This window comes from Budorcas taxicolor, chromosome 2, assembly GCF_023091745.1.
Source record: "Budorcas taxicolor isolate Tak-1 chromosome 2, Takin1.1, whole genome shotgun sequence".
NCBI classification, from domain to species: domain Eukaryota; kingdom Metazoa; phylum Chordata; class Mammalia; order Artiodactyla; family Bovidae; genus Budorcas; species Budorcas taxicolor.
In genome coordinates this window covers 129,744,315-129,757,628 of record NC_068911.1, presented here as the reverse complement: position 1 = coordinate 129,757,628, position 13,314 = coordinate 129,744,315, and the positions used below count along the sequence as shown (strand labels likewise).

The 13,314-nt window shown below is 37.7% G+C and overlaps 1 protein-coding gene across 1 annotated transcript in view; it reads right to left on the bottom strand.

Moving 5' to 3' along the window:
- CCDC150 (coiled-coil domain containing 150) overlaps positions 1-13,314 on the bottom strand; it is a 90,653-nt gene that overhangs the window by 31,562 nt on the left and 45,777 nt on the right. Inside the window, exons 13-14 of the mRNA XM_052660516.1 lie at positions 12,409-12,522; positions 4,823-4,906 (exon numbers count right to left, since the gene is read on the bottom strand). Coding sequence (XP_052516476.1) covers positions 4,823-4,906; positions 12,409-12,522 — 198 coding nt within the window. The remainder of the gene's footprint in view (positions 1-4,822; positions 4,907-12,408; positions 12,523-13,314) is intronic.

Sequence of the window (13,314 nt, the reverse complement as noted above, 5' to 3'; positions counted from 1 at the left end):
ATAATATTTGAATCCAGCTGGTATAAGAGTGATGGGATTGATGGTAGATTAGAGTGAGCATAAAGCACTAACTGACATACGTTTAAAGACAAGGAAAAAAGTGACAGGAATCTTTCAGACCTATATAGTAACAGCCCATTTATCCATCACTCAACTTAGAAAGAATAAAACATACAAATATACCTCTGTGTAGCCTAATCCAACAAATATCTTCCTCCCATTCTAGAGTTTACTACTATCCTGAATTTGGTACTTATCATTCCTATTCCTTTTAAATAATTTTACCATAAATGTCATATACCTAAACAGCCATGGACAGAGGAGCCTGGCGGCCTACAGTCTACAGCCTGGGGTCACAAAGAGTCAGACACAACTGAGTGACTAACACTTTGACTTTTAAAACATCATGTAGTATTATTTTATGAGATCCATCTACTTTATAAGATTCATAACACTGTCATTCTACATTCTCTTATACAGACTGCTTTCTAAACTTTCAGGAGAAATTTGAGAGAGTCTAGTAAAATTCAATTTATGCACACCCTGAATGCATGGTAAGTCACTTCAGTTGTGTCAGGCTCTTTGTGACCCTATGGACTGTAGCCCACCAGGCTCCTCTGTCCATCGGATTCTCCAGGCAAGAATACTGGAGGGCGTTGCCATTTCCTTCTCCAGGGGATCTTCCTGACCCAGGGATTGAACTGGTGTCTCTTATGTCTCCTGCACTGGCAAGCTACAATCCTCCTAAGAATTATAGTTAGAGACTCTTTGGGTGTGTGTACAAAGACATGTATAAGAATTTATCATACAAGCATTGTTTGTAAGCAATTGAAAACTGCCTAAATATCCATCAACATAAAGGATAAATACATTTGGACATATTTAGATAATGTAATAGTATACAGCACCAAATATCAAATCAAAATCAAGTTTGAATGTGAGGCAGCAGTTTCTGACAGTCTACATTAACACCTGAAACCCAGTATTTATATTATTAGTTTAAAAAAATGCAATCTCTTTTCTAATATGGTTGATATATAATATTTTAATTAATTATAATCCAATTGAGAGAAAAGACTATTTTGATTATGCTTAGTATGCAGCTCTTTCTTTAGATTACCTGGAAAGAATAATGTATCATTTACAATAGCCAAGACATGAAAGCAACCAAAATGTCCATCAGCAGATGAATAAAGAATATGGTGCATGCATACACACACACACACACACACACACAAACACACACAAAGGAATATTACTCAGTCATAAAAAGAGCAAAATAATGCCATTTGTAGCAACATGGATCACCCTAGAGATTATCAAACTACATGATGTCAGACAGAAAAAGAAAAATAACAGATATTTATATGGGGAATCTGAAATATGAAAGTGAAAGTCACTTGGTTGTGTTCGACTCTTTGAGAACCCATGGACTATAGCCTGCCAGACTCCTTTGTCCATGGAATTATCCATGCAAGAATACTGGAGTAGGTAGCCTTCCCCTTCTCCAGGAGATCTTCCCAACTCAGGGATTGAACCCAGGTATCCCACATTGCAGGCAGATTCTCTACTGTCTGAGCCAAATATGATATAAATGACATTATTTACAAAACAGAAACAAGACTCACAGGCATGAAAACATAAAAAAAACAAACTTCTGGTTACCAAAAGGGACAGTGAAAGAGGCAGCTAAATTAGGAGTTTGGGATTGGAGAATTCAAGCTATTGTGTATAAAACAGATAAACAACAAGCTCCCACTGTACAGAACAGGGAACTATATTCAGTATCTTGTAATAAAGTATAATGGAAAATAATATGAAAAAGAATATATAACTGAATCACTTTGCTGCACACCAGAAACTAACACAAGATTGTAAATTAACTATATTTCAATTAAAAAGAGTAATGTGCTATATGGGCTTCCCTGGTGGCTCAGGGGTAATGACAGCCACACCACCACCACCACCATTATGCTATATAAGAGCACTTTCCCTTGGGCTGATGAGATCAGTATCTTTGCAGTGTTTCAACACAAAGCTTGACATAAAAACACCAGTGAATCAATAGTTTCAAAAATGTTTCAGCTTTCAAAGACTATCAAAGCACTTTGGCCCTTATTATAGGAATACAGGCAGAAAAAAGGCACGTATTTTCCTTAAGTTTATAAGGATAATCTCAAATGTGTAACTGAGGTTTAAAATGTTAGAAAAGTAACATCAGACTCACTAACAAATCTTAAAATGTGTTCCACGCCCAGAAAAAATTTGGCTTCAAGTTGCCTATGAGTGTTTGTGATTTTTCTCACACACATAAAAATCTACTTCATTTCTCCTGGGAAAGCTTAAAGAAGGTCAATATTATGGGCCATAGTTTCTATGAGACCATTAGTTTCACAAAGGAGAAAGTTCTTTTGTGCCTGTAATAATCTATATATCCAGCCTGTTACACAGTCTTTTCTAGTGAGAAAGTAAGAGAGGTGTGCTTCCCCAGCTCACTTCATAGGTTAAGATGAAACTCAAGAAAATTAAGACTTGTGCAAGATTACACAAGTATAGATTATACTTAAATGTATCATTGCCTCCAGAAAATATTAATTAAAAGCATGCAAATAGTGGTCAAACAGCTCTCCTGCTGTTTCTGTCCTGGATCATGTCTGCTAACCTGATGGCTAAGTCCCTTGAATAGATAAGATTAACGCTGAGGTACATGGCAAGCCTCTAGTGAGATTACTTATTCTATCAGCTCTATAGCTGCCAAGCCTAACCAGACATTGCTTCATAGCATTCAGTCCAGTGGTGCTCAATGGCTGCACCATGGAATCACTGGGGAGTTTTAAAAAGTATTAAAGCCTATATAACGTACTCTTTGAGATTCTGATTTAATTGCTCTGGGGTGCAAGCTTTTTCATGGGATTTTCCCCCTTTTATTTTGAAAATGGTTAAACATACAGACACCTGCCATCCAAATTTAACCATTACATTCTTATACTTGCTTATCATATATCCATCTATCACTTCTCCTATGTATGTAAAAAAACTAATATTTTTTCAATGATTCATTTGAAAGTAAATGGCAGACATCATACACTTCCCAGCACGAGGTGTTTTTAAAATTCGCCAGAGGAGTCTACTGTGTAGCTGAAGCTGCTGCTGCTAAGTCGCTTCAGTCGTGTCCAACTCTGTGCGACCCCATAGATGGCAGCCCACCAGGCTCCCCAGTCCCTGGGATTCTCCAGGCAAGAACACTGGAGTGGGTCGCCATTTCCTTCTCCAATGCGTGAAAGTGAGAAGTAAAAGGGAAGTCGCTCAGTCGTGTCTGACTCTTAGCAACCCCATGGACTACAGCCCAACAGGCTCTGCCGTCCATAGGATTTTCCAGGCAAGAGTACTAGAGTGGGGTGCCATTGCCTTCTCCAGTAGCTGAAGCTAAGAACCATTAATTCACATTTCAGTGTTTCTACCAAAGTCCGTTTAAGGCAGACTTAGTTATATTAGTGGCAAGTTTCCTGCTCTGTGGATACTACAAGGGCAAAACCCAAATTAAATTAAAGAACAATAAAATTAAAGAACATGGAATTAAAGAATCATCTTATGCATTCAAGTCAATTCCATTGCCTTGAGACCTAATTTCCAGGATTATTTCTTTTTAGGAATGTTAGAAAAATTCAGCAAAAAAGAAAACATACGTGATAAAAACCAAGATGGTGGAGTAGGACAACACTGAGCTCATCTACCCTTACAAATAAATCAAAAAATACAACTATATGTGGAGCAGCTCTCATTAAAAACAAATGAACCTGGAGAAAGATGTCTACAACCAAGGCTGTAAAGAAAGACAAACAACAGTTTGGTAGGGAGACATGATCAGGTCAGGATTTGAGCCCCTAGTAGAGACACAGAAAACAAAGCGATATCATAGGTTCAGAGATCCTCCCTGGGGATTTTGGGGCTCATGCCACATATTAGGAATTGCAGTTCTGGGGACCAACACTGGAAAGATGAGTCCCATTACCTGGTTTGAAAATCAGTGGGACATACCAGAGAGTTGTAAGGAACAGACCCCACTCCTAAAGAGCACACACAGGCTTGCTTACTCCTAGGAACAAGGCAGAAGAAACCAGTGGAAATTAGGCTGGGGCCCCAACAGGTGACCGAGCCCACACCAGATACCAGCTCCAAACCCTCTTGCTCTGGAGCAGCTCCCCACTAGGGCAAAGGCTGGCACTGTCAAGAAGAGTGAGCGACTAGGAGAGATGGAGCTGGATCAAACCCAGCTCTGTGCCTGAACAGAGTGAGGGTAACCATAACCAGTGTGTGTAAAAGTGGTGGGGCAGGAGCTGAAACTGAAACTCTTGACTATAGATAAAATAAGCTATAAGACTCTGTTGTTCAGCACAGGAAATATTGCCAATATTTTATAATAACTTTAGAATATGATCTATAAAAATACTGAATCACTGGTGTATACTCAAAGCTAACATAATATTGGAAATCAACAAAACTTCAATAAAAAGAGACAGAACACAGGCTTTCTACATTGGCAGGAAATGACTATGCATAAAATAATTATAATAAAGTTTCATATTGTCACAGAATGAACCTTGGGATCACACTTTTAGGTTTCAGCATTATATTATAAGTGTGTAAATAGAGGTCAGCTGGATGTGAATAAGGTACCAAGCTTACAGAGGTTTAAAAACTTGTCCAAATTACAGAACTGGTAAATGACCGAGCTAGGTCCTCTTCAAAGTCCAGCAATATTTAGCTTCACAATTGGCATTAGAAAATGAGAAAAAAAAAATCAGAAAATGAAAGTTCATACCTGAAGTTTTCCCTTTTCATAGGCCAGTTTATTTTTACTGTCAGTAATTTTTCCCAAGACGTTTTCCACCTGTTGTTGGGCAAGCTAATAAAACAAACATAGGTATCAGTATCTCTAGACATAGAATGAATAATTATTTTTCTTCTTAAACAAGCATTTATACCCTTACTATTTCTACAGTAATGAATCCAGGATTCGTATTTATTTGCTACTGCTACATCTTTGTCCTTCTTTAGACAGCTGATCATAGTGTAATATGCAACACATATGTGTGTGTTATTCGCTCAGTTGTGTTCAACTCTTTGCAGCCCCATGGCCTGTAGTCCACCAGGTTCCTCTGTCTGTGGAATTCTCCAGACAAGAATACTGGAGTGGGTTGCCATGTCCTTCTCCAGGGGATCTTCCTGACCCAGGGATCAAACCCAGGTCTCCCACATTGCAGGCAGATTCTTTACTGTTTGAGCTACCCAGGAAGCCCGGGAACACATAGGGAAAATTCTAATGAAGTATGAGTGCCTGAAGAGTCACAGAGTTTGTTTTTGTTTCCTAACTATTTTTGTTACATAAATTATCCCTTTGTAGTTGCAATCTAAGCCAGATGTAGATGGTTTTATTAGTGGTTACAGATATGCAGTTTGAGGATTACAGTATCCATAGGGTTTCATATCCACTAGTTCAACCAATTGTGGATGGAAAATATTCAGGAAAAAAATAATTTCCAGCTAGTTCAAAAAGCAAAACTTGAATTTGCCACATATGGGCAACTAACAACTCCTTACAATAACATTACATTGTGCTAGGTATTATATGCAATCTAGAGATGATTTAAAGGATACGGAAGGATGTGCGTAGAATATATGCAAATATATCATTTTATATAAGAGACTCCAGTATCCACAGATTTTGGTATCTGCGGGGGTCCTGGAACTAATCCTCCATGGATACTGAGGGATAACTGTAGCTCTTTAAGAAAATGGTCACAACTACTTGGACAACTGGAGACACTTCAGTTACCATAGTTAAAAGGCAGTTAGGAAAAAAAAAAAAACTGAAAAAGCAAAAGAAATGCTTGTTGGAAACATTGTTTGACAAAGTACTCAACACAATGTTACCTATAACAAATATTACTGAAGCCTCTATATTTCATGAAATCACATATTTAAGCATTAAAACAACCTTTAATAATGACAGTTATTTTTTTCCTATGCCTTTTTGCTCACCTTTTCAGAAGAAATAAGTATAAAATAGATTCTCTTGATTAAATTTTGGACCTTACTGGTATACTTGAGGAACACTACTAGTGATTGGAAGATGGAAATTTTCACCTTCCACAATCAGTTTCACTGTTGTATCTTAATAACAGAAAATACTGATATTTGCCATTAAGTCAAAATCACCTTTATAAGCTCATGGTAGGGATAATACACACAAAAGCAAATGTGACTAAGAACACAAATTCTTAATCACAGAGGCCAACGAGCTGCACTATGGATCATTTGCAGTTAATTTTGAGTTCAAAGTCTTGTTGATGTTGGTAAATATCCTATGCTGACAAAATCATTATTTCTGGCTTATATTTGCTTAATCTGTGAATAACAGAACAAGGCTCCTTTTTAGCATTTAAAGCCAAAGAATTTATATTCAGCTTTAGGCAAATTTTAAAGATAAAAACATATATGTTGGGATATTAATTTACACAAGAGATGCTCCTCGCTGTCTTCAACACAGCCAATCTGTGGTGCACTTTATTTCATCTTAAATATTGTGAATGTTTTCCAAATAAAAGTAAAAAAACATTCCAAACTAGATTACTATATAACATGTAACCCATTTTTTCCTCTGTTCAAATATTTTCATGACAGCATACAAGAGATCACATTAGTCTGAAGCATTGTCTTCTTGGTAGTTGCCTTGACTAGAAGAATTAAGCCATTTTAGACATTATAGACTTAAAAAAAAGAGATGGAGAAATTATAGTGATAGTTCTGCTATGAAATCAAGCACATCCAATATAAACATGTGCACCCAACATTAGGGATCAGTGGGTTACTAACTAGCACGGCCACATCAGCTATTCATTTCATACTTATTTATACAGATTCACACTTTCAGTTTTCTAAAGTTTCACTTGTAATCGCTGTGTGTTGCTCCCACCAAGGCAATATTTTTTTTAAAGTATTAAGACCAATTAAGTATCGGTTTCAAAGTAACCTAACAGAAATGTAGACTGCTAGCAATAAACAGGAGGCCAGTAATGATATATTATCATAACATTAATTTTTTTGTCTATGGAAGACATACAGTCCTCCTTTAACACAACATTTTAGAAACTATGATGTAAAAAATGTAAAATCATCCCACAAATGAACATTTGGGGCTATGTTTTGATCAAGTCTTCAGCAGAAAATATATTACAAGGATGGCTGATAACACTACAAAAACAAAGCTACACCATATAACTAATGAAATAAAAGCTTAACTATTTAAAATTTCAAATTCAGTTCCAAGTTCTATAAATCAAGGTGCCCAAAGCATTGCAAAGTATACATAAAGCTTATAAAAAATCAAGAGCTAGATTTAACCAAAAATATGCTATTACACATAAGAATACTCAAAAATACTCTGTGTTCTTGGAATGCTGAAGACCTTCATTTTTTTAAAAGAACTTGGAGAGTCTGGGTCTCTTATACAAATTTTTTAAATAATGGCAATATTTTCCTCAATAAAATTTCCTTTTTTAGGCAAAGGCATAAATAATTCTTTAATTTTTTAAGTAAACTTTGGAAATAATGTCCTCCTTTTTTGCTAACTTAAGGTAAATGTTAAGGTAGTAATTTAAATTATCATTTAAACAGGCCCTATACTTAAGAAAATTGATGGGACACCAGAAATTAGAAAGAGACCATTTAAATGAGTGAATATCTCAGATTCTGAGTTGTGGAATGCTGAACTCAAACTATCCTTTGTTTAAATACTCTTAGCAATATACAAGGAACCAGAATGAATTGCTAACATTCATTAGATCACAGAAAAAGCAAGAGAATTCCAGAAAAACATCTACTTCTACTTCATTGACTATGCTAAAACCTTTAATTGTGTGGATCACAAAAAACTGTGGGAAATTCTTAAAGAGATGAGAATAGCAGACCACTTCACCTGCCTCCTAAGAAACCTACATGCAGGTCAAGAAGCAACAGTTAGAACTGGACATGAACAATGGACTGGTTCAAAATTGGGAAAGGAATATGTTAAGGCTGCATGTTGTCACCCTGCTTATTTAACTTATATGCAGAGTACATCATGCTAAATGCCAGGCTGGATGAAGCACAAGCTGGAATCAAGACTGCTGGGAGAAATATCAATAACCTCAGATATGCAGATAACACCACGCTTATGGCAGAAAGCAAAGAGGAACTAAAGAGCCGCTTAATGACAGTGAAAGAGGAGAGTGAACAAGTTAGCTTAAAACTCAAAATTCAGAAAACTAAGATCATGGCATCTGGTCCCATCACTTCGTGGCAAATAGATGGGGAAACAATGAAAACAGTGACAGACTTTATTTTCTTGAGCTCCAAAATCACTGCAGATGGTGACTACAGCCATGAAATTAAAAGACACTTGCTCCTTGGAAGAAAAGCTATGACCAACCTAGACACCATATTAAAAAGAAGAGAAATCACTTGGCTGACAAAGGTCTGTATAGTTAAGCTATGGTTTTTCCAATAGTCATGTATGGATGTGAGAGCTGGACAATAAAAAAAGGCTGAATGCCAAAGAAGTGATGCCTTTGAACTGTGGTGTTGGAGAAGACTCTTGAGAGTCCCTTGGACTGCAAGGAGATCCAACCAGTCCATTCTAAAGGAAATCAACCCTGAATGCTCATTGGAAGGACTGATCCTGAAGCCAAAGCTCCAATACTTTGGCCACCTGATGTGAAGACCGACTCATTGGAAAAGACCCTGATACTGGGAAAGACTGAGGGCAGGAGAGGAAGAGGGTGACAGAGGATGGGATAGTTGGATGGCATCAACAACTCAGTGGATATGAGGTTGAGCAAACTCTTGCCAGACAGTGAAGGACAGGGAAGCCTGGTGTGCTGCAGTTCATGGGGTCACAAACAGACATGACTTAGTGACTGAACAACGACAAAGCTATTTTATAAGCAGACGGGTAAGTAAGAATTTTATGCTAGTAACAACCGGTATGACATGGGCCCATGCAGATGGAACCGATTCTGTCACCCTCACAAGTGTATACTGACTAAATGTCATCCGAGTTTTAAGAACTAATATATTTAATATATTGTTTAATTTCAAGTCATTAAAATCCTAGTTGTATATGGAAATAATTCTATTTCCTTCTGGTGCTACCACCTGAAAATGTATGTTTAAAATACCAACAAAAAGTGGGGAAACTAGGCATTTAATTTGAACCCAGAAAGAGTAAACTTCCCACATTTGGATCTTTTCTCACTGTGGTTCCCTTCATGATGGCCCGTGGTAATGGACTTAAATTACACCGTCATTCACGGACTTGTGGTTGTCAAAGGGGAGTAGGGAGAGTGTGAGGGATGCAGTGGGAGTTTGGGGTTAGCTGATACACACTATTATATATAGGATGGATAAACAACAGGTCCTCCTATATAGCACAGGGAACTATATTCAATATTCTGTCATAAACTGTAATTTGGAAAAGAATATGAAAAAGAATATATATATGTAAAACTGAATCACTTTACTGTATGGCAGAAATTAACATTATAAATCAACTATACTTCAATAAAAATTTTTTAAAATTACACTGTCACTAAAGGCTGAAATGGCAAACATAAACCTAACATAAGCAAGTGTGAGAAAAGAAAACGAGCGTGATATTTATACAAGGATACTGTATGTTGGCCCTGTGTCTGGCACTTCACTCACAATATCACATTCGAGTCTCACAGCCTGGCATGATACACATGACCCTGTTTGTGTTCTACCCAACCAAGGTTACTTAAACACCTATTATGTATGGGCACTATGCTAGGCAAGGGAGTATAGAAATAAGTAACTATTCTTACATTATAACAGCATGAAAGCAGAGGCATGAAACAGGTCAATTTCTAATTTATGAAGTAACAGTAACTATTTTAATGAGTATGCACAGTAGGCTGTGGGAACCCTCAGGGGAGTTCCACAGGGAAGATCCCCTTGGCACTGAGGGCCACAGAGGTTAAGAATCTGTCCAGGTCACACAGTAAATGAAGCCATGGGTTAAAACTGGATCTGAATTTAAATCTATGGTGTGGCATATAAGACACAAACTCATATGCACATCTCTAAAAATAAGAGGTTATGCTGCTACTGCTAAGTTGCTTCAGTCGTGTCCGACTCTGTGCGACCCCAGAGACGACAGCCCACCAGGCTCTGCCATCCCTGGGATTCTCCAGGCAAGAACACTGGAGTGGGTTGCCATTTCCTTCTCCAATGCATGAAAGTGAAAAGTGAAAGTGAAGTCGCTCAGTTGTGTCTGACTCCTAGCGACGCCGTGGACTGCAGCCCACCAGGCTCCTCCATCCACGGGATTTGCCAGGCAAGAGTACTGGAGTGGGTTGCTATTGCCTTCTCCAAGAGGTTATGCTAGAGGGTAGTTTTTATTGAGGATTAAGTGTAAATTTTTAAAAAACAAAAATATACTGCCAGCAACGAATGGCAATAGGTTTAATGATATTGCTCAGATTAAAAAAATAAACGTTGTAAAATCTCTGCCTCTTTCCTCAAGACTCATTACAGCCAACTGCAACAAGGCCTGGTTAGAGAAGATTCTATGCAGAGATATGTAAGCTGGAATTGAGGTATGGGTAATTACTGTGAGACCTTAATCAAGAGGTGTGGTAAGCAGGCAGGAATCAACATTGACCAAGTTACATGCAAGGTTTGTCAAAGTCACTAAAAGGATAAGGCCACAGGTCTGCTCACTGGCAGTACAGGCATGAAAGAACCATGCACACTGAGAGACACAAATCTGGTGGGTAGATAATTCCAGGTGAGGTCTGGCCAACTAGCAAAGGACAAGGATGAATCTTTAATTTTGAGGGAGGGAGGGCTGGCCTGAGATAGTACCAAGATTTAGAGCCAAAGCACCCTGTTGCTCCGAAAGGAACTTAACAGGCTTCTTCCAGAGACAGTTGAGATACTAAGAATTCAATAAATGTGAGCAGTGTGCTACATGCTGTACATGTATTAACTTACTTAATCTCAACAACCTCCTAATAATAGTATTATCCCCATTTTGACAGATTAAGAAACTCAGGTTCAGAAGCATTAAGGATCACACCCAAGGTCACAGCCAAAATTGAAACACAAATAGTCTGGCTCCAGGGGCATGAAAACTAACAGGATTTAGATTTAGTTTTTGTAATTTTTCATAGTTGAAGTAATGAGCAGCTTATGACAGAGCTTGAAAGAATTTAGCTCAGATTAAGACAGACTTCACATCTTCTTTGGAATTCTGAAAGCTGAATTCCAAACTATAGAAGAAATAGGTAATTCTTTGGACAGCAAGGAGATCCAACTAATCCATCCTAAAGGAGACCAGTCCTGGGTGTTCATTGGAAGGACTGATGCTGAGGCTGAAACTCCAATACTTTGGCCATCTCATGTGAAGAGCTGACTCATTGGAAAAGACCCTGATGCTGGGAGGGACTGGGGGCAGGAGGAGAAGGGGACGACAGAGGATGAGATGGCTGGATGGCATCACTGACTCGATGCACATGAGTTTGAGTGAACTCCGGGAGTTGGTGATGGACAGGGAGGCCTGGCGTGCTGTGATTCATGGGGTCACAAAGAATTGGACACGACTGAGCGACTGAACTGAAGTATTCAAAATCACACAGAAAACTTACTAGCTGTTTAACAGAACAATCTCTTTAAGTCTCCTTCACCTGGAGATGTTGTAAGACTTAAATGTTTATTTGTAATGACTTCCCTGGTCGCTCAGATGGTAAAGGGTCTGCCTGCAATGTGAAAGACCTGGGTTCAACCCCTGGGTAGGGAAGATCCCCTGGAGAATGAAGAAGCAACCCACTCGAGTATTCTTGCCTGGAGAGTCCAAAGGATGGAGGAACCTGGCGGGCTACAGTCCATGAGGTCACAAAGAGTCAAACACAACTGAGCGGCTTCACTTTCACTTTCTTTTTCATTTATTTGTAAGGCAATGACCTTGTCAAACAGCTTTAAGAAATCTAACTTACTACTGATTTCCCAACAGATAGAACTGTCAGGGGAAAAAAAAATACAAGTTTCTTTCTCACAATTTATGGAAAAGAAAGTATTTTAAAATGTTAAGAAATACTGGTACTTTTCATCATTACAGATCATCTGTGTAGGCAGATGTTTAACAGCTGCTTTCAATTCTCGTTCTCTTAAATCTTCTATTGCCTGAATACTGTAGGGCTCTCTGACATACTTGGCCTGCTTAGTTATTCAGGACTTGTGATAATTATCAAAATACAAACAAATGAAGAAACCCATCTCCTAATTTCTGATTTGTAAAAAACTCGTTAGTCATTAATTCCTACTTTAGACTGACCTTTTTATACCCACCCAATGGTAATCAGAAGATGCTTGCTCAAGTTCCAGGGAAGCAATCTTATCTGTCAGTTGTTTATTCTTTTCCTCTAGAGTCTGCATGTTGCAGGTTAATGCATTTATGTCTACCTTTGAAAAACAAAGGGAGAAAAGAAATCTATGCAGATCCAAAAATACTGTCTTGTTTTTAAAATGACATTTTTAACCATAAAATAAATGGTATCTTATGAACAAGTTCCCCTACTTTTCTAGTTGTCTTTAGCAGGTGGGTTATAACCAACTGCATAGCGTGCATTTACCGGAAGTCCTTCTGGTGCTTGGTACTTATATAAATATTAACTCAAGTATATAAATACAGATGTAAAAATAAATCCTCCAAAAAAATATTAGCAAAATGAATCCAGCAATACATAAAAGGATAACAAATCAGGATTAAGTGAAGTTTATCCTGGTAACAAAAAGCACGTTCAACATTGAAAATTGATTAGTATAATCCACACCAATAGACTGTAGAAGGAAAATCATATAACCATCTTAACAGATAAAAGAAAAGCATTTCACAAAATTTGTATGAATTTATGATAAAACCTAGTAACCCAGAAACAAAAGGGAATCAACTCTACCTGATAAAGTATATCTATAAAAAACCTACAACTAATACCAATATTGGTGGAAGACTGAATGTTTTCCCCTAAGACTAGGAAAAAGGCAAGGACATTTGCTCTTGCCATTTCTATTCAACATCAAACAGGAGGGCTTAGTTGGTACAATTAGGTAAGAAAAAGTAATATAAGGCATAGAAACTGGGGAGAAATAAAACTGTCTCTACTTACAATAGACATGATTTTCTATATTCCAAAAAAATCTACAAAAAAGGTACCTGAATAAGAGTTTTAGTAAGGTTGAAGGTCACAAGGTCAA